The sequence below is a fragment of the Mirounga leonina genome, unplaced genomic scaffold (genome assembly GCF_011800145.1).
Source record: "Mirounga leonina isolate KUSES-001 unplaced genomic scaffold, KU_Mleo_1.0 Mir_114, whole genome shotgun sequence".
NCBI lineage: Eukaryota > Metazoa > Chordata > Mammalia > Carnivora > Phocidae > Mirounga > Mirounga leonina.
This window is the reverse complement of record NW_023270265.1, coordinates 14154593-14177304: the sequence shown is the minus strand read 5'-3', so window position 1 is coordinate 14177304 and position 22712 is coordinate 14154593. Positions and strand designations below refer to the sequence as shown.

General features: G+C 42.6%; 1 protein-coding gene across 4 annotated transcripts in view; it reads right to left on the bottom strand.

Moving 5' to 3' along the window:
- Nucleotides 1-22712, bottom strand: part of WDFY4 (WDFY family member 4) — a 292015-nt gene that overhangs the window by 227377 nt on the left and 41926 nt on the right. For all 4 annotated transcript variants that reach the window (XR_004682573.1, XM_035023705.1, XM_035023725.1 and 1 more), the window contains exons 9-12: nt 21297-21749; nt 18836-18943; nt 17019-17209; nt 11023-11603 (exon numbers count right to left, since the gene is read on the bottom strand). Coding sequence is in view for 3 of the 4 variants with exons in the window: in XM_035023705.1 (XP_034879596.1) it covers nt 11023-11603; nt 17019-17209; nt 18836-18943; nt 21297-21749 (1333 nt within the window). In the remaining variant the exon portion in view is untranslated. The remainder of the gene's footprint in view (nt 1-11022; nt 11604-17018; nt 17210-18835; nt 18944-21296; nt 21750-22712) is intronic.

Below are 22712 nucleotides of genomic sequence, written 5' to 3'. Positions count from 1 at the left end.
TAATACTGGAAACATGGTCCACAGAAGGTGGGCAAGAACTTGCAGACTGAACCTAACCTGGTCGATTGCCTGGTAAAACAAAATAATTAACATTCTCCAGATGTCAACAAGAGCCAGAGTTCATAAAATTCAAAATGTCCAGGACACAATCTGAAATTACTTAGCATAGAACAAATCAGGGAAGTCTCAATATCTCACACAGAAAAAGATAATCAACAGATGTCAAGCCTGAGATGACGCAGAGTTGGAACTATCAGACAAAAACTTTATTTTTTTTAATCAGACAAAAACTTTAAATCAGCTGTTTAACCACACTCTAAGGAATAAGGGTGAATATTATTGAAATGAATGAAAACCTAGGAAGTCTCAGTAAAGAAATGGGAGCAATAAAAAAGAACCAAATGGAAATTTAAGAACTGAAGATACAATAACAAATTTAAAAATCTCACTGAATGAGAACAATGAAAGAATGAGATGAGAGAATCCATGAATTTAAGGACAGATCAATAGAAATTGCCAAAACTGAACAACAAAAAGGAAAAAGATTTTTTAAAATGTAAGAAATCCTCAAGCTCATGTGTAACAATACTAAAAGATCTAACATCCCATTGTAGGAGTTCCAGAAGAAGAGGATGAAGAGGCAGTGTAAAAAAAAAAAAAATGTTCAGGAAGGTTTTAGCCATTATTTCTTTAAATTTCATGTATATAGAACCTTAAAGATTCAAGAAGCTTAGCAAAGAAAGGAAGAAAGAAAGACCTATATAAAAGGAAAAACATACAATATTTGTGGGTTGGAAGATGTAATATAGTTGTCTCAATTCTCCTCAAATTCATCTATAGATTTAATGCAATTCTAATCAAGATCCCAACAGTTTTTGTAGATGTAGGCAAGCTGATCATTATATTTACATATACTAGAACAACTAGAGGCAAAGGAACTAAAATAATCAAAGCAACTTCAGAAAGGGAGAATACATTTGGAGGACTCACATTTGCTGGTTTTATGGCTTATTACAAAGCTACAGTGATCAAAACAGTATTAGTGAAGGGCTAGACACACAGATCAATGGAACAGAATAGTGTCCAGGAAAAGACCTACACAAATATGGCCAATTGATTTTTCACAAAGGTACAAAAATAATTCAATGGAAAAGGATAATATTTTCAACAAATGGCATAAGAGAAATTAGAGGTCCAAAAGAAAACACAGGAGAAAATCTTGGTGACCCTAAGCTAGGCAAAGAGTTCTTAGACATGATACCAAAAGCCCAATAAAAGAAAACATTAATAAATTGTACTGCATCAAAATTAAAGATTTTCATTCTGTGAAAGTCACTTTAAAGATGGAAAGACAGGGGCGCCTGGGTGGCTCAGTCGTTGAGTGTCTGCCTTCGGCTTAGGTCATGATCCCAGGGTCCTGGGATCAAGCCCCGCATCGGGCTCCCTGCTCGCAGAAGCCTGCTTCTCCCTCCCCCACTCCCCCTGCTTGTGTTCCCTCTCTCACTGTCTCTCTCTCTCTGTCAAATAAATAAATAAAATCTTAAAAAAAAAAAAAAAAGACGGAAAGACAAGCTACAGATGGAGAAAATCCTGGCATCCATACAATGGAGTACTACTCAGCAATAAAAATGCATGAACAACTCATACAAAAAACTGGATGGATCTCAAAGGCCTTATGCCGAATGGAAAAGGCTAGCCTCAAAAGATTTCACATTGTATACCTGCATTTATATGGTATTCTGGAAAAGACAAAATTATAAAGACATATCAGTGGTTGCCAGGGGCTAGGGGTAGAGAAAGAATTTGACTATCAAGGGGCAACATTTAGGAACTATTTGAGGTGATGGGACTATTCTGTGTCCTGATGGCTCGAAATTAAATGAATGAAAACCCATAGAGCTTTACAGCAAAAAAGGGACTTATACAGTGTATAAATTCAAAAATTAATAATAAAAATAAAAATAAACACACAAAAAAACCATAAATCTAAGGGCACCTAGATGTCTCAGTCATTAAACGTCTGCCTTCCGCTCAGGTCATGATCCTAGGATCCTGGGATCGAGCTCTGCTTTGGGCTCCCTGCTCAGTGGGAAGCCTGCTTCTCCCTCTCCCACTGCCCCCTGCTTATGTTCCCTCTCTCGCTGTCTCTCTCTCTCTCTCTGTCAAATAAATAAATAAAATCTTAAAAAAAAAAAAAGGCTTAAAACCCATAAATCTAATCCCAATTACAAACAGCTGATTTTCAAACATCATGCCCATAGCACTATTCTTACAACCCATGGTCAGATTGTCCTAGGCACCACCAGCCTTAAAAGGATGGCTAAGGTGCCAGGAGTGAATGCATTGGTGTTAATTTATTCAATTCAAATGAACAAATATTTATTGACCTAACTATTTGCCAGGCACTTTGGATACATCTATAAATTAAACAAACTGAAGCCCATACCCAGGATGTGAGAGGAGGAGTGTAGATAATAAAGATAAACATAATAAATATGTAAATTATAAATAACAAGTTATTATTGTGTAATGCATACTACATTATTATAATATAGTATAATGTATTAATATAATATTACCATGAATAAGTAAATTACATATTATGTAAGTGCCATTGCAAGAAAAAATTCGAGCAGAGAAAGAATGAAGAGTGCTAGGGTGGAGGAAGGAAGCAATCTGCAATTTTAATTTGGGTGGCAGAGCTGGCCTCCTTGAGAAGGTGACAATTGGGCAGACTTGAAAGAGGGAGGCAGATATCTGAGGGAAAAGCATTTCAAGCAAAGGGAACAGCCAATGCAAAAGGCCCTAAGGTGGGAGTATGTCCAGCATGTTCAGGAAACAGCAAGGAAGCCTGTATTATTACCTTGATACCAAAGCTACACAAAGAAAAAGAGAAAAGAAAACTACAGACAATATCCCTAATGAATATACATGCAAAAATCCTCAACAACATACTAGCAAACCAAATCTAAGAGCATATTTAAAGAATTACACACTATGATCAAGTGGGGTTTATCCCAAGAATACAAGGGTATGAGTGATTCAACATAAGAAAATCAGTCAAGGTAATACACTATATTAGAAGACAAAGGGAAGAAAACAAAGGATTGTCTCAACTGATGCAGTAAAAGTATTTGACAATATTGAATACCCTTTCATGATAAAAATACTCAGAAAACTACAAATTGATAGGAACTTTCTCAACATGATAGAAGGCATTTATAAAAAGACCACAGCTAACATATGCAATGATAAAAGCTGGTCCTCAAATTCATATGGAATTGCAAGGAACTCTAAATAGCCAAAACAATATTTAAAATGAAGAACAAAGTTGGACTACTCCCACTTCTTGAGTTCAAAACTTACTACAATGTTACAGTAATCAAAACAGTGTGGTACTGGCTTGAGGACAGACACATAGTCCAGTGGACTAGAATTGAGAGTCCTCCACAAGAATGCTAAGATCATTCAGTGGGGAAAGAACAGAGTCATCAGTACATGGTGCTGAGAGAAGTGCATGGCCACATGCAAAAGAATGAAGTTGAACCCTGGCCTCACACCATATAACAGATCAATAACCTAAACATAAGAGCTAAAACTGAGGAGCCTGCTTCTCCCTTTGCTCCACCCCCTGCTCATGCGCACGCGCACATGCTCCCTCCCGCCCTCTCTCTCTCTCTCTCTCTGTCTCTCAAAGAAATAAAATCTTAAAAAAAAAAAGCGACAAGAAACCATAGTCCTCCCTTATCTGCCAGGATGCCTAAAACTTCAGAGAGTACCAAACCCTGTATATCCTGTTTTTTTTCCCTATGCATACATACCTATGAGAAAGTTTAATTCATAAATTAGGCACAGTAAGAGATTAATAGCAACTAATAATAAATAGAAAAATTCTAACAATATGCCGTAACAAAAGTTACATGAATTTGGTCTCTCTGTCTCTCCAAATATCTTCTTGGACTGTACTCACCCTTCTTGTGGTGACGGAGGTGACAAAATACCTAGAGATGGAGTGACGTGGATGACGCAGGCATGTGACGCCGCGTTAGGCTACTACTGGCCTGCTGACGATTCATCAGAAGGAGGATCCCCTCCTTCCAGACCATGGTTGGCTGCCAGAAGCGAAACTGCCAAAAATGAAACCTCCGATGGCGGTGGCAGCCGACTAATGCACTGCGATTTAAGAGAAAGCTCCCTGCAAAGCCGCAGCTCCACAGAAGGGAGGACAGGCTTTGGGCAGATGCTTCCTGCCCAGCTGGGTTCTCACACCTGAGATGCACACCCAACACCCAATGTACTCACATGCACTTGCACACACCAAGTACCCACTCACGTGTGCATGCGCACGCACACACCACACTGTGGCCTGACCCACTCCTCGCTCCACCTTCACCTCCAGGCCCTCACTGTGGATCGGCTGGCCAAGAAGGATGACATCCATCTCAGGTAATAGGACCTGATAAATACCAGAGAAGGTCCTCATATGATTATCACGACCGCAGCTACCATTTATTGAATTCCATTGAATGACATTGGGGGGGGGGGTGCAGTTTGAGTGTGGGGTGTGTGTGCGTGTGTGTAGAGGGGTGTGAGGGATGTGGTGTGTGGGTGTTCTGTGTGGTGTATGTATGTGTGGTATGTCTGTGTGTTTGTGTAAAGGGCTATGGGGGATGTGGTGTAGGGGTGTTCGGTATGGTGTGTGTGTGGGGGGGTGTACAGTTCATTGAGATTATGTATTCTGTATCTTGGACATTGCATATGTATTTGGGCAATTCCCTAATATATAACTTCCATTTTGTGAACAAGGTTACTTAAATCATAGTTGTTATAAGAATTAATGCTTGTGGAGAACTCAGCACAGCATCCGGCACACAAGTACTTGGGAGACAACAACTGTGATCACAATGACTAGCACCATTCTCATCTCCAGCCCTCACCTCAAAACAAGGTGGATACTTTAATTACCACTGTCTTCAAATCAGGAAAGAGAGATAAAGCAACAGGCCCAAGGAACATGGCCACTAAGGCATAGAGCATTTGGCCTGAGTCCAAGGCCCACAGCCTACACCCCCTCCTCCCTGGAGAGCAAGGCCCACTTTGCACAGACCAGGCTGAGCCAAGGTACTTGTGCAAGAAGATGCCAAGTGTTCATGGTAGGTGAGGTTGAGCACCCTGTCCCCCATTCCTAGCCCACCGCCCTGCCTTTATTCCCCAGATTCTCTCATGAGAGGCTAGGGTTTCACTGATTCTCTAACCATTAGGAAAGGTCGAGGGTGATGTATTTCTTTTAATGAGGAAAAAATTGCTCTATTTATGAAATCTGAGTCTTATACATTTAAAAATTACTCATCGTGAAACCAAGATGACATCTGACACAGGATTCATCCGTAAAGAATTCAGGCTAATGCCATCTATAGGTTAGAGACCAGCTTTAAACTGTAAACTATTGTGTCAGAACTTTTGGAAAATCATCACCATTATTGTGGGAGTTTCCAGAAGAAGCAGGAAGAACACACACACACACACACACACACACAGGTTTTGAAAATAGACCTGGGATCAGAATCCAATTCTATTGTTTACTTACTAAATGTGTGACTTTGGCCATGCTACTTACCCTTTCTTAGCCTTGGTTTCTTTATTAGTAAAGTTCTAGGATTGGGAGGGAATTAAATGAATAGAAGTGTTTAGTGCTTAGCTCCCAGAGATGTTTGAAAAATGACTATTGCTTCTCATCACTCAATCCACTTACTAATGTCTTCTGGTGCTGACAACTATTTCCCTGCCCTCTAAGAGCTGGTAGAATAAGGCTCAATGCTGAGCTACCAAGTTGACCTGCATGCTCTCCAGGTGGCCAGGGTAGAGGCCTCCTCAAGGATGCCCTCCCCCAGGACAGAAAGATCAGGGAGCCTCAGAAAGGGAATTCTCCCCAAGATAAAGCAAGAGGAGAAGGGCCTGAAATCTGGTCAAGGCCTGGCTCACAAAGTGCAGCTGTGGTACCATTGCAGTGAGAAATGTCACAATCTTGAGAAAGAAGAGCAAAGCAGGAGGCATCATGCTACCTGATTTCAAATGGTATTACAAAAGATAGAGTAATCAAAATAGTACAGCATTGGCATAAGATACATAGATTAATGGAACAGAATAGAGATACCATATCAACCCACATATATGTGGTCAATTAATTTATGACAAAGGAGCCAAGACTATATAGTGAGGAAAGGACAGTCTTTTCAATGAATGGTGTTGAGAAAAAACTAGACAGCCACACACAAAAGGATGAAACCAGACCACTGCCTTACACCATACACAAAAATGAACCCAAAATGGATTAAAGACTTGATATGAACATAAGACCTGAAGCCATAAAGCTCATAGAAGAAAACATAGGTGGTAATCTCCTTGACATTGGTCTTGGCAATGATTTTATGGATTTGACACAAAAAGTAAAAACAACAAAAGCAAAAATGAACCAGTAGAACTACATCAAATTAAAAAGCTTCCATACAGCAAAGGAAACCATCAGTGAAATGAAAAGGCAACCTATAGAATGGGAGAAAATATTTGCAAATTGTATGTATGATAAAGGGTCAATACCCAAAATATATAAAGAACTCATACAACTCAATACCAAAAAAATCCAGTCAAAAATGGGCAGAATGGGGCACCTGGGTGGCTCAGTTGGTTAAGCATCTGCCTTTGGCTCAGGTCATGATCCCAGTGTCCTGGGATAAAGCCCCGCATTGGGCTCCTTGCTCAGCAGGAGCCTGCTTCTCCCTCTCCTTCTGCCTTCTGCTCCCCCTGCTTATGCGTTCTCTCTCTCCTCTGGTGTCAAATAATAAAATCTTTTAAAAAAATGGTCAGAACATCTGAAAAGACATCTTTCCAAAGAAGATATATGGGTGATAAAAAGGTTTTCTACATCACTAATCATTCAGGAAATGCAAATCAAAACCACAATGAGCCCCCACCACAACACCTGTTAGAATGGCTATCATCAAAAAGATAAGAAATAACAAGTGTTGGTGATGAACACTCATGCACTGTCAGTGGGAATGTAAATTGGTAGAGCCATTATGGAAAACAATATGAAGATTCCTCGAAAAATTAAAAATAGAGCTACCATATGATCCAGCAATTCTGAGTATTTATCTGAAGAGAATGAAAACACCAACTTAAAAAAATACATGCACCCCTATGTTTATTGCAGCATTCTTTATAATAGCCAAGATACAGAAACAAACTAAGTGACCATCGATGAATGAATGGATGAAGATGTGGTATATATACACAATGGACTATTATTCAGCCATAAAAAAAGAAGGAAACCTTGTCATTTGTGACAACATGGATGGACCTTGAGGGCATTATGCTAGGTGAAATAGTTCAGAGAAAGGCAAATACCATATGATCTCACTTATATGTGAAATCTAAAAAAAAAGAGCTCATAGATACAGAGAATAGATTGGTGGTTGCCAGAAGCAGGGGATAGAGGGTTGGCAAAATAAATGAATGGAGTGAAAAGTTACAAATTTCCAGTTTTAAAATAAATAAGTCATGGGAACATAAGGTAGAGCATGGTGACTACAGTTAATAATACTATATTGCATATGTGAAAGTTGCAAAGAGAATAAATCTTAAAAGCTCTTACCACAAGAAAAAAAATTGTAACTAGTGTGGTGATGAGTGTTAATAACTAGACTTACTGTGGTAATCATTTCCCAATATATACAAATATTGAGGGGTGTCTGGGTGGCTCAGTCAGTTGAGTGTCCAACTCTTGGTTTCGGCTCAGGTCATGACCTCATGGGTTGTGAGATCAAGGCCCACGTCGAGCTCCACACTCAGTGAGGAGTCTGCCTGAGATTCTCTCCCTCTGCCCCTCACCCCACTTGAGGGTTTTCTCTCTCTCTCTCTCAAATAAATAAAGTCTTTAAAATATATATAGATAGATATTGAATCACTATGTTTTATACCTGAAAGTAATATAATGTTATATGTCAATTATACCTTAACAAAAAAATACATGAATAAATGCCTTATTTGATGGATTAGTTAAAATTAGATTTAGATTAGATTGATGGCCTAATTAATTTAGCCCCGCATTACAATTAGACTAATTGATGGACTAAAATTAATATTGGGCAACAGTAATATATACATTAGAAAGACAAGTATACATTTAAGAGTTAAATTAAGTGCTTACATATTACATATGTAACACATATGTATTGGAAAGATGTTAAAGATAAATAGCAATAGTAAACAGAGTAAATAGTTAGACATTATGAGGATGACTGTTAAATTATTTTAGGGTAACCACTAGAAGGGTAAACCAATGAAAGACTAACAGAGTATAAGATCCAAATTAGTCAATGGGAAAAATTAAATTTAAAAATTAAAATTCTAATAATTCAAAAGAAGACAAGGAAAAAATCAAAAGAAAAAGTGGGACAATAGAAAATACAAAAGAGCAAAGTAGAAATCATTCCAAACATATTAATAATTATAAAAATGTAAACAAAGCACATGCTTCAGCAACCACAAAATACCATGCTGGGTTAAATGATAAAGTAAAGTGAAAACAAAACTAGCTCTTTAGTGTTGACAAAAGAAACACCTAAACCATTAGGATCCAGAAAGCTTGAAAGAAAAGACTTTTAAAAAAAATTCCAGGCACATACTAACTAAAAGAAAGCTGGTGTAGCCTTATTATGATTAAACAACATTGTTTTTATGGCAAAATGTATTATTAGAGATAAAGAAGGTCACCATATAAGGTGAAATTTTTTGATTCCACAAGATGACATAAAAACTGTAAATATGTGTGATTCTAATAGCCTCAAATATAAGGCAAAAATGAACAGAAATTGATAAATCTATCACTATAATGAAAAATATCTAACATACCCTAGTAACTGATGTGTCAAGCAGATTAAATAATCTGAAAATTTGAAGAAGACAGTAGACAAATTTGATGTAAAGGACAGAAATAGAACATTGAGTGTAACAACTGGAAAACATGCATTCTTTTCAAGCACCTACGGAACACTTACGAAGATTTATCACATTGGAGGCCACAAAGTCAAGTTCAACTAATTTCTAGAGGATTACCATCATACAGTCCATCTTCTCTCATGATGATAAAATTAGAACTCAACAACAATGGAAAATGACCAAAAATACTCTGTAACTTTGGAAATTCACAATTCAAACAAGATTCAAGAATCAAACTATAAGTCACAAAGGAAATTAAAATATTTAGGACTAAATAATATTGAAAGTGCAACATAATGAAACTTGGGTGATACAGCTAAAGTAAAGTGACAGAGAAATTTGCACTTAAAAAGAGAACTGAAAATGAGTCTCCTAATCAATTAAATTAAGGAGAAGAATACCAGAATAAACCCAAAGAAAGTAGAGGACATAATAAGAACAAACAAATGAAAACAGAAATAGAAAATGTATGTAGGAGAGATAGGAAAAGCTGAAAGTTGGCTCATGGGACATGCTGATAAATAAAACTCTGTCAAGAATGCTGGGGTGCTGGGGGGCAGGGGAGAGAAAAGACAAAAACGATCATGTCAGGAGCAAAAAGTTAAAAAGATATCGTGAACAGCCTTATGCCAGTAAATTGAAACTTGGAATGGGAAAATTAACTTGAAAAATTACTAAGAATGATTCAAGAAGAAATATAAATTTATTCTCACAAAAATAAATCTTCTTACAAGAAAACATTGGGCTTATGAGGTTTTACTGGCAAATTCTATCACAAAGCTAAGGAATAGAAACAGTAATCTTTATTTACATAAAGTCTTCCAGAGAATAGAAGAGACAACACTGCCCAACTCGCGTTCTGCTGCTACCATAAACTTGATAGTAAAAATAGTCAAGAAAAGAGTGTGAAAGGCCAAACTTTCTCATGAACAAAAGTCCTTTTAAAAAATTAGCAAATCAAAGCCAGCAATAAATACTTCATGAGCAAGTTGGTGTCTGCGCAAATGCAAGACTAGAGAACCAATTAATTTAGCAAATTAGCTGGAGAAACAAGAACAATAATATGATTATCTGCATAGCTAGAGATTTGGCATCCATCCCCCTCACCACTAACTCCCAACACTGAAGTCTGGCCAATCCAACATCTTTGGATAAAAGTGCACAATGTCTCTCAGAAGGGCATCCTGTGGCGGTAAACGTCAGATGGTGTGGAGAGAGGGGGTAGGCAGGATAATTTATTGCAATATTAATTTGTGTTTGTCATTGCTACCTTAGGGGAATAAAAAAGATAACCCACAATTGCTGTTATGTTCTTTCATTTTCTTCCCCTGCCACTCCAAAGGAAGGAAGGGTGTTCTTTGTGCTCCCTTGCTTTAGTGGAAGTCTGTCTTACAGGAATGGAAGTAAAGCGTGTCTACAAAAGTCTGGGCTCATGGAGGAGATGGGCCTATGAGGTAAGCAGAGATGATTGTTACGAAGAGTAGAAGCAGCAAGAAAGAAGAGGAGGAACTGGTGATGGGGGAGGACACCATGGTTATCCTGCAAGTCAAAGGACCTCATCACAGCCCCGGCAGTGCAGGGGAAAGGGGGGGCAGTGGGTAAGCTAAGGCTCCCAAAGGCAAGGGCTGCCCGGCACACCAGGGCAGCTGGGCACAGGCACCAAGCCTCCCCAGAGCAGCAGCTAAGATGGCAAAAGAGAAAGGGAGCTTATTGGCAGAGTTCTGCCCTTGGTTTCCAAGATCTGGGAAGCCCCCCGGGTCTTGTGTAACTCAAAAGCATCCTCTAATCACGTATTGACTCAGATTGGTGCTCTGCCAGCTCCCAAGGTAGAGGAGATTGGAGTTGCAGCTAACTTGATTTAAAGGGAAAAAGGTCATGTGACATTTTTGCACCACCACCACCCCACCACCCCAGTTTGTAGGTCTAGGCTTCCGACCCACTACACATGCACAGGATATTTGGAAGAAAACAGGAGAGAGAAACACACTGATGACCCGATTACAGAAGCAGGCAGCAAAGCTCTACCTCTCCTCCAGGTCTGGCCACTGCTTGAAGTTGCCTTGGGGGTCCCTGCCAGCTTCTTCCTTCTGGGCATTCACAACTGGGTCCTGCCCAGCCCTCAGGGACTCCTTCAGGTCTCTGCGTAGGTGAAGGGTGCCACTGGCCATGCTGTCCAGAAAGCTGAGGATCTGGAGGCAGCTCTGTATCTTGGGTGGGAGTGAGCTGGCAGAGGTAAAGGCCACACTCAGCAAATCAGCAAATGGCCTGGCCTTTGTGTCCTCCCCGGAGTGCAGAGGGGCTCCCTCTTCCTCCTGGGCTCCGAAACAGCCCAGCAAACAGAGGTCCTCGGCCAGCTTCTCAAAAAGCCCGTTCCTCTTGAAGAAGTCACCATTGACAGGGTCCAGGTGCAACGCCGCGGACAAGGCACGGAGGGTGTGCAGGACGAGGTCCAGGGTTTGGCTGGGGGACACCATCCCCCACGTCTGCAGCGGGGGCTCCTGGAGAGACCCCTCCAGGTCAGAGAGCAGGGACAGGAGTCCATTGAAGCCACTGGACACTCTGAAAGCAGCACGGCCTTTGGGGGTCTCCAGGATCCTGAGTAGAGACTGAAACACCAACAGGATAAAAATGAGGAAAGCCCAGGAGGCAGCTTATTAACGCCAAGCTCCAGCACACCCCTGCCAAAGCATCGCACGTGTTCTTCCCTGCTCAAGTTGTGGTAGCAGCGAGTTACCTGAGGGTGATTCTGAAACAGTGGGGTGTCCACCTTGTTCCTCTTCCTTTTAGTTTTAGGTCGCCCCTCAGTGCCTCCTTTCAAATGCCTGCTCTCAAAGTCTATGCTAAGGGATAGGGTTGGTTTCCTGTCCTGGATCTTAACTTCGTTGCATCTCCCTCCAGAGAGCCTCCTTTGACCACTGGCTTGTACTCACCCCAGGCCGAGCGCTCACATAGCCCCCTCTCATTTGTTGAACCAAACTCTCTTCGCACTGTCACGAAGTTACTTGAAAATTGTCTCTGCCCTCCACTAGACTGAATCTCTGTGAAATCCGGCAACTCACTGCCATGGAATGTAGCATGCACTTAATAAATATTTGCTGAATGAGTGGGATGAACCATCTCTTTTATTGCAAAGAAGACTCACAGTGAAATCTATATAAAGTAGCTTATCATTATTTATCTCCCTCTCTGTGCAAACATGAGTACCTCTATTAAATGAAGAAAGATGGTAAAATGAATCTAGTTAATATCTGGTTCAAAAATATGAAGGAATCAAAGTAGAGGAGAGAAAGGTTTAATGGAAGGAAACATAACTATAGCTTATAGAATAGGCCATGTGCGGAGTTTAGGCTATCATGGTAGCCTATGGTAGAATCTACCTTCTCCAGATCACTGAGATATTACTAGATAAACTTTTATTTCCTTCTAAAATCAAACATTTATTGAGCACTTACAGCACACCATCCGTTGAGGACAGTGTATGCTATACATTAGGTATTTGACAAATGTTTTGGAGGGAGGGAGGGAAGGAAGCAAATAAGGGGGGGAAGGGAGGAAGAGAGGGAGGGCAAGATATGGCCTAACAAATTCTGAATTTGGCTCAAAACCCAGGAAAGTTTGACTTTATAGGAAGTTCCTTAAAAGAAGCATGTAGACTGTTAAAGCAGGTTCTCCAGAAGGGTGATGCTCAGTGAGTGTGAAGTTCATGGTGTAGCAACACTAAGGCTTCTAGACAAACGAGGCCTTTCTCTATGTAGACAGCATCACTGCAGCAGCCTGCCCCTATACCCCACCCAGGGGACTCCGGGGCCAGGACAAGCCTCACACAGATCTGCTGCATCTGTGCCTGCCTTGTGTGAGCAACTCACTCCCAACAGAATATTATTTCTTCCACCAAGTTGGAAACACACTCTAACGTGGAAGTGTGTGTGGTGGTACTGGTCTCTTCCCACCAACTGATACTCTGTGTGAAAGGATGAGCACTGGTATATGGTATAGCATGCATCGCATTGTCCGCGTCTGACCTTGTGCCTGGTCATGTGACTCATGCCTTGGAAAATCAATCAATCACCTAGACATTGGGAAATCTTGAGTTCTAGGATGTTAAGCCCTCTAAATTTATAGGAGTGCTTTCGGTGGCTCCTAAAACCAGTAGGAGGTTATTGAAGGTAAATGAATTGAATGAAGCTCTGCTGTTTATCACAAGGACACATGACAAAACAAATACGAAAAAGGGAGAATGATCAAAAAGCAAACAAATCAAATTACAGGCACTTGTCTGAGCATTGGGTGACCACCAAACTCCCCTCTTATTCAAGAAGCCACCTTCCAATCATCTAATTTGACACCAGATATTGTTCAAAAGGACTCCATCATTCAAAGAGTGTTGAGAGCAGGTATTTTCAAAACAGAGCAACCCAATGAAAGTCCTTCTTAAGACCCATGTCTCGCAGAGGGTCTGTCCCCTGTAATTCCTAGATGGCTCCTTTCTCTTCCTGTTGGGAGGGGGGAGGAGAAAGAAATGGCTGTCCTTAATTGTTGCTTTGTTTAATTTATTAAATTCAGAATCATTATCTAAAATGGGGGTAATCTCATTAGAACTTAGACTGCTCTATTATTTCTTGGGATGGGGTTAATTTCATATTTGCAGAGTCATAAAGTAAAGAGTCCAGAATCCAATTACAAAGGCTTAATTTCATAGCAACTAAAGAGAAACATTTCTATCATAAAGGAAAATAAATACTGTGCTACTTCGGGAAACGATTTGTCAGGAACTGGGGGCCTAGGAGGAGGGTCTCCATTACTGTCATTCAACTTTGCATGATAATGCATCACCAAGGCTTGCGAGTTGGTGGAAGGGAGTAAATTTAATCAGCTGAAGTCAAAGTAATCAGGCTAGGGTTGACACATTTCAAGAAAGGTCAGCATTAAGCACATTTTCTCCTCCTTAACTCAGTTACCATGTCATCGTCTTGGAGTTAGTATTCCTCCAGCTTGAATCTATAAAATGGATGTCTGCTGCAAAGCGCTAACTATGTTAGGACTAACAGGATTTATTTCACATTCTATTATGTGTTATTCCTCATAATTTTCCATGTGTCATGCTGGAAGACTCGTGAGGTAATGTGATTAAGTACAGAGTTGAACAGCTAAATGTATATTAGCAGATCAATCTGAATTTGTGCATAACCCAATCACAGTCCCACTGACAGTGGAGAGGAAATTCATTTGCTTACATTATTCTTTAACTCAATTATCATTTGCCAGGATTAGGTGGTGAAGTTACATGTGCTTGTGTGTTGGTATGGAAGCGCCACATCACTGAATTTTGGAAACAACTGCCCAAAGTTGGGTGTTTCTGAAGGATTTCTCTCCTCCAAAGCAGCTGGCTGACTGTCTCAGGGAAGGGAAGTGAGGGTCACACCTGGATATGGATGCATGTCAGAGATGGCAAACCCTGGGGGGGGGGAAGAGGGCAGAGGGTACTGCCTTTGAGGTCACCCCACTCCATCACTTCCCCCCATCCTACATCTGACTCATTTTGCAGGCACAATGTTTTTGGCAGCGTACACACTCAACTTCTAAAAAGGGAGATCCAGCCAGAAAGAACTAATTTTCCATCTTTCTAAAGTTCCAATGGATTCCCAAGATGTTTAGAACAAAAGAAGATTCCATCTCAGACTCCAGCAAACACTGGATAGTCACTCACATGACTCAGTGGTGGGCCAGTCAGGAACAGCCCCATGTCTCCCCACCACCCACTGGAGCAACAATGTGCCTACAGCCCTGGTCCTGGGAGAGCCCTAGCAGCTCCAAGCGCCACCCCCCAACCGCCCAGCAGTAACTTGGCACCCAGCAAGAAGATGGCACATTGAACACAGGGTATGACTTTGTTAAATAAGCTTACATAGTGTTAATCCCTTGATAGCGAGATTCTGAAATGATATTAAATCTGTAAAACACCAGAAAGACTTTACATTGCTAATTCTAGAAATTCAGTCCTATTACCCAAGGGCTGACACTCCAATAAGGTGCCTCTGGGCCACAGAGTAAATAAGGTGAACTTCTCCTGAGCAAAGCAGGGTACTCTATAATGGACACAGAAACACTCGTTCTCTCCAAGTAAAGTAAAGCCAAAACTTTCCTCTCTGTGGATCTGTTTGACTCTCAATATGAGAAACAGATGGGGATTCCAATGATTCACCCACCAGGAAACCAAAGTCCTGACTACTTTGGTCATGCCTTCTCTCTTGCTTATCAGCATAAAACTCGTGTGAATCAGGCTGAAGACAGACATGTGAGAAAAAAATGTAATAACCAGCATGCTAAAGAGGAAAGATCCCTGGATTTTAAGTCACTAGTCTTAGATTCAAGCTCAACTCACAATTTATATTAGACGCTTTCTGGACATGTCCCTGCTGGAACCTTAAGACTGGACCACATGAAGCTCAAGTCATCCCGAGCTGTAAATTGCCTTTAATTCTTGATATCTCTCTCCCTTACTCTCCCTCCCATGGCCCTCTCAGTCCCTTTACCTCACATGATCATGGGACTCTAGTTATCTTTCAAAAGACAGTTAACTTTTTGTTTCATATAAGTCCGGTTTTATTTCATATAAAACTGATTTCTTTGGCTCTATAACTAAACCACTGTTTTGGTTTGGGTCATCTGTGAAATGCATGGTAATTATGGTCATTCTGACCCTTTTGGATCAGCTTCTCGTGACGCTTTGGCCATGCCAAGCACGCAAGCTCAGGCCACGTGATGATGGGAACACACATGTCGGACAATCACATGACAGTGACTGGCTCTGTGGAGAAACAAGCAGGTAAAAGAAACCGAGCGCCATCCTCTAAATGTTAACGTGGTTTTGTACAGAAATAGTCATGGCTGAGTAAGCCCACTGGTTTGATTTTGGAAGTCAGAGCAACTCCATATTTTTTTAAAATTCACCGATGATCAAGGGTAGTATGTCACCGAGACACGAGCGTGTGTTGTGCACAGGGCTGTGCTGCATGAGTATGTGAGAGGCCACTGGGGGGTACTTGCATTTACATCTGCTCTTCTCTTCAACAGTACATAACAGAAGAGAGGGAATTTTAAAATACGTGTTAAGGCCACAAAGACAAAAGGAATGGAAAAGCAAGAACAACAAATTTTAAGGCAGAAGGGATGGTGGTGAGGGCAGGTGCTATCGCTTTAACCGTGTTATGATTATTTGATGATCCTTAACAATGTTACAAAAGCAAAAATACTCATCTTGGTTACCCACAGTGACACCCCAGTTTTACTCCTCGCCCTCTGTCCTCTGTGGCCAGGCCTCTGCCTGCCCCTTACATCCTCGTCCCAGCTCCAACATCCTCCTCTGCAAGCCTTCCTCAACATGCGGGGCAGCATCGGGCTCTCCTACTCCTCTGCTCCCGTGGCTAAGCCTGCGCTCACTACCTTCCAGGGCACGACCACAGTGCATCACAATGATGGCTCTCTTCTTATGAGCCCCAGTCGCTGCGTGTCCCAGGCACTCGGCCGCTAGGGGGTAGACACTCACTAAATGCTGGTCAACTAAACAAGGCAGCTGCTTGGCCACCACTAACTCAGACTCCACTTCCTCAGTTGACAGTGTTGCTGTGAGGTAGCTGCCCAGCCAGACTACCTTTCCTGGCACCCCTCGTATCCAAACGAGTTGTGCCCAAAGAAAGTTGGACAGACGCTCACGTGTGCCAGGTGCAGGCCTGCAGAACACCTTGTGCAACTCTTCGTGCTCCTTTCTTTGTCTCCTGGCTGGATGAGATGTCCAGGTGACAGCTGTCCCTGAACGGTGTCCCCCTCCACCACTGATTGAACCGGACAAAGGAAAGAAACTCCCCATGTGTCAGGCTGCTGAGGATGTGGGATTTCTCTGTGATAGCAGCTAGTGCTACCCTACCCGGACAATACAGTGACCGAGGGAATGCCTGCGCAAACGCCGATCACCGACTACCTGTCCATGGGAAAGCCCATCACAAAGGAAGCCTTGACGTCACCTGCAGAAGATCCAGCTTCAGCTGCAGCTCCCCTTGAGTGGATGAGCACAAAGCGCCCACAATGATGCTCATGTACTCTTCGGCGTTGATGACTGAGAGCTGCTCCAAGATGCTGAGTGAGGCTTCCCGGTACCACTCATCATCCAGGAAGATCTTGATGAAGGGCACCATGCCGTGGTCTTTCAGGACAACTGTGGACCAGACAGACAGTATGGGGCTAGAGCAATGGGGCCTCGGCACCTTAGTTTTAATGACAAGAAAGCTTTCTCTTACAACATCCAAGTTTGTTTTGTTCCCTTCATATGCATGTCCTCTGCCCACTACAAACTCTTTTTTTTTTTTTTTTTTTTTTTTTTTTTTTCAAAATCCAACCCACTGTTAAAATGAGAAGAGGAAAAGAGAAGCTGAAGCTGTGGAGCAATTAAAAACAAACAAACAAACAAACAAAAACAAACCAAACCAAAAAAAAAAAAACCAAACCTGCTTTTTTATTCAATGAAAATTCTGCTTTTGAAATTTTTTTTCAAAAAATTTTTCAGTAAATTTTTTTTTTTAGAAACCTACCTAATACAAATTTTAACTAGGTAATACCTCTGTCCTTTATTGCCACTTAATACCCTAACCCAGGGCCAATGGCAATTCTCTCTCTTTTCTGCCAAAATTCTTACTGAAAACAAACCAGAATTGAAGTTATGAACATACTTAATTCTGAGCTAGTTTCCTGGACTGGGGGGATTAAAGAACTTTGACTAGTGGTATGCTTTTGTTTAAAAGTAATCCTAAGAATTTCTTCTGCAGGATTGATAGTTGGTGTGATCATGTGTGGAAATAACTAGGAAGTAACTGAATCAAGTGGCATGATGTGGATTTGAGCTTGTCGACTCCGTGAGACAGGATCTCTCCACTTATGGGCCAGGTAGCCCTACATGGAAATCACCTTGGAAGCCTGTTTTAAAGTAGATTCCTGGGGTGCCTGGGTGGCTCAGTCAGTTAAGCATCTGACTCTTGATCTCATAAACTTGAGTTTAAGCCCCACACTGGGCTCCATGCGGAGCATGGAGCCTACTTAAAAACAAAAAAAGTAGATTCCTGAGTTATACCTTGACCTGGTACTAATTAAATCTCTGGGAGTGAACCTAGGAATATGCATTTTAACCAGTACCTCCAGAGAATCTTTTATAGTCTAACAATAGAGACTCTGCATATGAAATAATCATTCACATTTGGTATCATTGATCTAAGAGGGGTTCAGATAAAAACATCCCAAATCATCAAACCTACTGATGTCCCTTTGTTGATACATCTGCTTCATAACATAATATATACACATGCATAGTTAATGCACCTATTTAAAAAAAACAACACGGAAGTCACATGATCTTGGGAAGCTAAAAGTGTTTTGGATGGATGGAGCTACTAAGTTCATCATGGGCTGGAAGCCTCTTAAAAATGATTAGTTTCCTTTACCTATATTTTACAATTCCAATTTTTTAAAAAAGCACCTTAGTCGGTGCAGCAGGATATTGATAGATTTTACTTGAAAGAGGTGGGGAGCATTCTGTGGTCTCATAAATTTAGGGTATCTCTTTAGGACATCTCTATCCCAACCTTATTTAGCAACCTTAAAAGTAAAATCTGTCAACCAAGATGTCTACGAATTTACTGATGATCACTGGACATCAACCAGCAAATGGACATTGGCCACAGCTTTAGTGTTGGTTATTCCTTGGATATAACCTTGAAACACTGACATAAATCACCGGAGACAGTTGATGTTTTACCAAGCAGTGACAAGATGAGTTTGGTACCATCCTTACCTGCATTCCGTACTGAGCCTCTCAGAAGTGTGACTACGGTTCTCAGCATCACGCAGGTCAATTCTCTCTCTGTATCCTGAACACTAAGCGTGGAGTCTTTGTTTCCTGCTGTATTTAAGAAGCAATAAATAAAATCTTAAGTACACATAGTATGACCCCAAATCTCTGGTTCCATTAGTTTTCTATACTCTTAAGGGAATGAGAATATAATGCTTCTATTATAAGGGAGCATGCATCCCAATTGAGAAGAAGTCACCCTATAACTCCTTATAGCCATGGATCTCCAACTTAAGCACATCAAAATTCCCTGGAGGCTTGCTAAAATCCAGAAGCTAGAATTCCTCCCCAGAGTTTCTAGCTTAGGAGGTCTTAGGTGGGATTCTATAACGGCATTTTTTTTAAAGTTCCCAGATGATGCTGATGGAGCTTCTCTGAAGACCACTCTTTGAGAACCACTACTCTATATAATGTCCAAAGCCCTCCCCTTTGACTTCCCTTTGGACAGTTTTATATTTTGCCATTCATGCCTGGGATGGAGGACTGCCAGCTCACACATGTGGTGTGGAGAGGCTTGACAGATTCTGGAGCGGATGGGTGTTTCCAGTAGATTCATGAAGGCAAACCAGGCCTGTGTGTTCACTGTTGAGTCCTGAGTGCCAGAAAAGTGCCTGACACAAGAGGGAAGCCCAATACCTATTTGGGGAATGAATGAATGAATGCATGAATGAACGAATGAAGGTAGAGTTCATTAACCAGGAGACAAATTATCTAAGAAGAATAAGAAACAATAGAAACACTAGACACTGTAATAATAGAAACATAAATAGTGTTATAACATTATAACAATAGAAAGCACAAAGTAAGACTGGATACATCAGCTCACAAAAACAGTTCCAGTTCTGCTGGGAATGGTCATAGGTCTGGGGATTGGATTTAAAAATTCAATAGCAGGCTGCTGAGAAGCAATATACAATAAGGTAACACAGAAACATTAAACAAAAAGACTATGCAAAGGGCAGCAGAAAAAAGCACATGGAAAAATGGTCTCCAAGGCCCAGCCCAGAGGCCCAGATATGTAAAGCTGGGAGCTCCTCATCCTCAATTTTGACCCGATTTGCAAACACTCCCAGGGAGATGTGAGTCCTTCCTGGCCTCCCAAAGGTACCTGTCTATCTCAGTCCTCCATGCAGTACCACAGAAGCCACAGGGGAGAAGACAACTAACATTTCTGGAGCACCCGTGATGCTCCAGGTGCAGCAGGGAGACCTTCCCAGTACTTGCTCATTTAATGCTGACCATATCCTTATGATGTAAACATTCTTGCACGCATTTAACAGAGGAGGAAAGCGGCTCAGAGAGGTTAAGTAACTTGCTTAGGATCACTCAGCTCGTAAGGATCATGACCAGGATTCCCGTCCAGGGCTGTCTGGCCCCAATGCCCATACTCTCTCCCTCAGCTTCTTCCCCTCAATCAGGCCCAGGGAACAGACAAGACGGATGACGTTAGCTTGAGTCTGAAGCCCAATTCCAAAAGCAGCCGATGGCTAGAGAGCCCTCAGCCCCTCCCAGCCAGTGCAGAAGGAGAAAAGGCCAAAAGGTGGGAAGAGGTAAGTGGCTGGATTCAGTGTCCTACTGTGCTTTCTCTAAGCTGAAAGCCCAGAGGGGCAGGTACAGGAAAGCCAGGAAGAACTGGGAAAGGAGTTCTCATGCCCTGGCTCCTATCCGCAGGTTGGTGGAGGTGGGGATCATGGACAAACCACAGCAGGGTGTGTGCATGGGGCATGGTCAGGCAGTGAGAGAGCCCAGGCCAGCACTCCCGCCTGGACAGAAGGGAGCCTGAAGTCCCATGGGGGCAGCAGAGGCTGCTGAGGTTGAGAGCCCAGGGCCAAGGTAAGGGTGAAGGGATGTTGCCAAGGAGCCACAGGTGCCAGAAGGACCCAGAAGTGGGACAAGACTTAGAGGGGGAAGCCAGGCAGCAGTGATCACTGCTCCAGGTGGGAGATCATTGGGCCCGATAGCACCGAAAGGAGGCTGTGTACCAGCTGACCTTCCCCAATACACACACACACACACACACACACACGTCCCCCACCCTCTGCCCTGCCAGAGCCCCAGGACTCTCTGAGCTCCCTTGCCCCCCTGACGTCTCTCCATCTACATACTCAGACACCATCCAGTGCAGGACATATCTGCAAGCTGAGAATTCATCAGGCCTGAGTTAGCCCCATGAGTCTGTTTAAAGGTACACCCATCCCTCTGGCCTCTTCCTGGGGAAGATCAGTCCAGTTACAGGAAATAGAGGGGCTGCCTGCTCTGCAAATCCACGTGCCCCTTGTCCAACCCTCATGGTGCCAGGTGACATGGGCACGCTCACTTTTCCTGTTACATTGATGGGTGGCAGAGTGGCACGGAGACCCCCCAGCCTGCTCCCCCTACCCCTCCCGACGCTCCTGGGAGGCACCTGACTTCCTCAGGATCTTGGCCCGCTTCCGCAGCTGGGCCAGCAGCAGGCCCAGGAGACCGGAGTCCCGGAAGATGTCAGTGAAGAGGAGGTCCCTGCCGACTATCCTGAGGACACTCTGCAGGGCCACAAGGGTGCAGGGCGACTCAGGGCTCTCCTTGATCAGGCACTGCACTTTCCGCAGGATCTCGTGGGGCACATAATGCAGCTCGAACACCAGGGCCTCCAGCAGCTGGAAGAAGTGCTTCTGCACTGGGGCTGCCTTCAGGGGCATGATCTCCACAAACTGCGAGATGGGCTGCAGGGTCCACTCCAACAGGAAGAAGTTGCGGGCATTCCAGGCCCACATGGTCCTGATGGCTGCCAGGACTTTGGTGCAGAGGACGGGGTTGCTGGCTTTGTGGAAAACATTCTGTAGGACTTGGAAGGCCTGAAGATTCTTAACAGTCACCCCTGAAGAGGAAAGAAGGAATAATCCTGCAGGTCATTTCTCCTGCCTGTGCCTAGAAACATGTGCTTGCATTGCCATTAGGAAATACCATTTATAGTTTCTATTTTCCAGCTCCTGTGGGTAAGTGTCTATCAGAAGTCCAGAAAAGCCAGTTGCCCAGAGTGTGAGTAAGGCTAGAGCTGCACTGTCCAAGACGTGGTGGCTCACAGAGCCCTGGAAATGTGACCACCCAACTGGGATGTTCCATGAGTGTAAGAACAGACACCGGATTTCTAAGATGTAGCAAAAAGAAGGCCCCAAAACGCCATTAACAATTATTTATATTGACCACACGTTGAAATGGTAGTATTTTGGATATATTAGGTTAAATAAAATATATTATAAAAAATAACCTGTTTCTATTTTTTTTAATATGGCTACTAGGCCATTTAAAATTATGTGGTATGTCTCGCATTATATTTCCTTTGGGCAGCGCTGGGCTGGAGGGTTGGTTTTAATCAATTAAAATCAAATGATGTTAAAGATTACTAAGCAAAGTCAGTTTCATTTCTAGCCAAGCGGCTAAACAGAGACACCTTCGGAAGCCATCCCCTCCTTTCTCTCCAGCTCAAGGGTGAAGCCTCATCTTCTCTTGCTCAGGAGACACTCCATCAGAGAACACCCTGCCTCAAGGCCTCCCTGCCTCAGACCCCAGAGATGTTCCTGAAACACCACACTCTGGTCTGTTCCTGTCTCTGTGTCCATTTCCCCAGACTCACCCGGACGTTTGCAGTCCCCACGTCTTTCCTCAGGCTGTACTTTCTGCCTTTGAACTTTATCCTCTTCCTTTCTACCTGGGCGATCCACTCTGAGCCTGGAAACCCCACTTGAACGGTTCCTTCTGGGCAGAGTTTCCTGACTAACCCAGACAGACCCGACCCACCTGCCTGGTGTCACCACTGTCCCTGATGCATTTATCAGCCAGT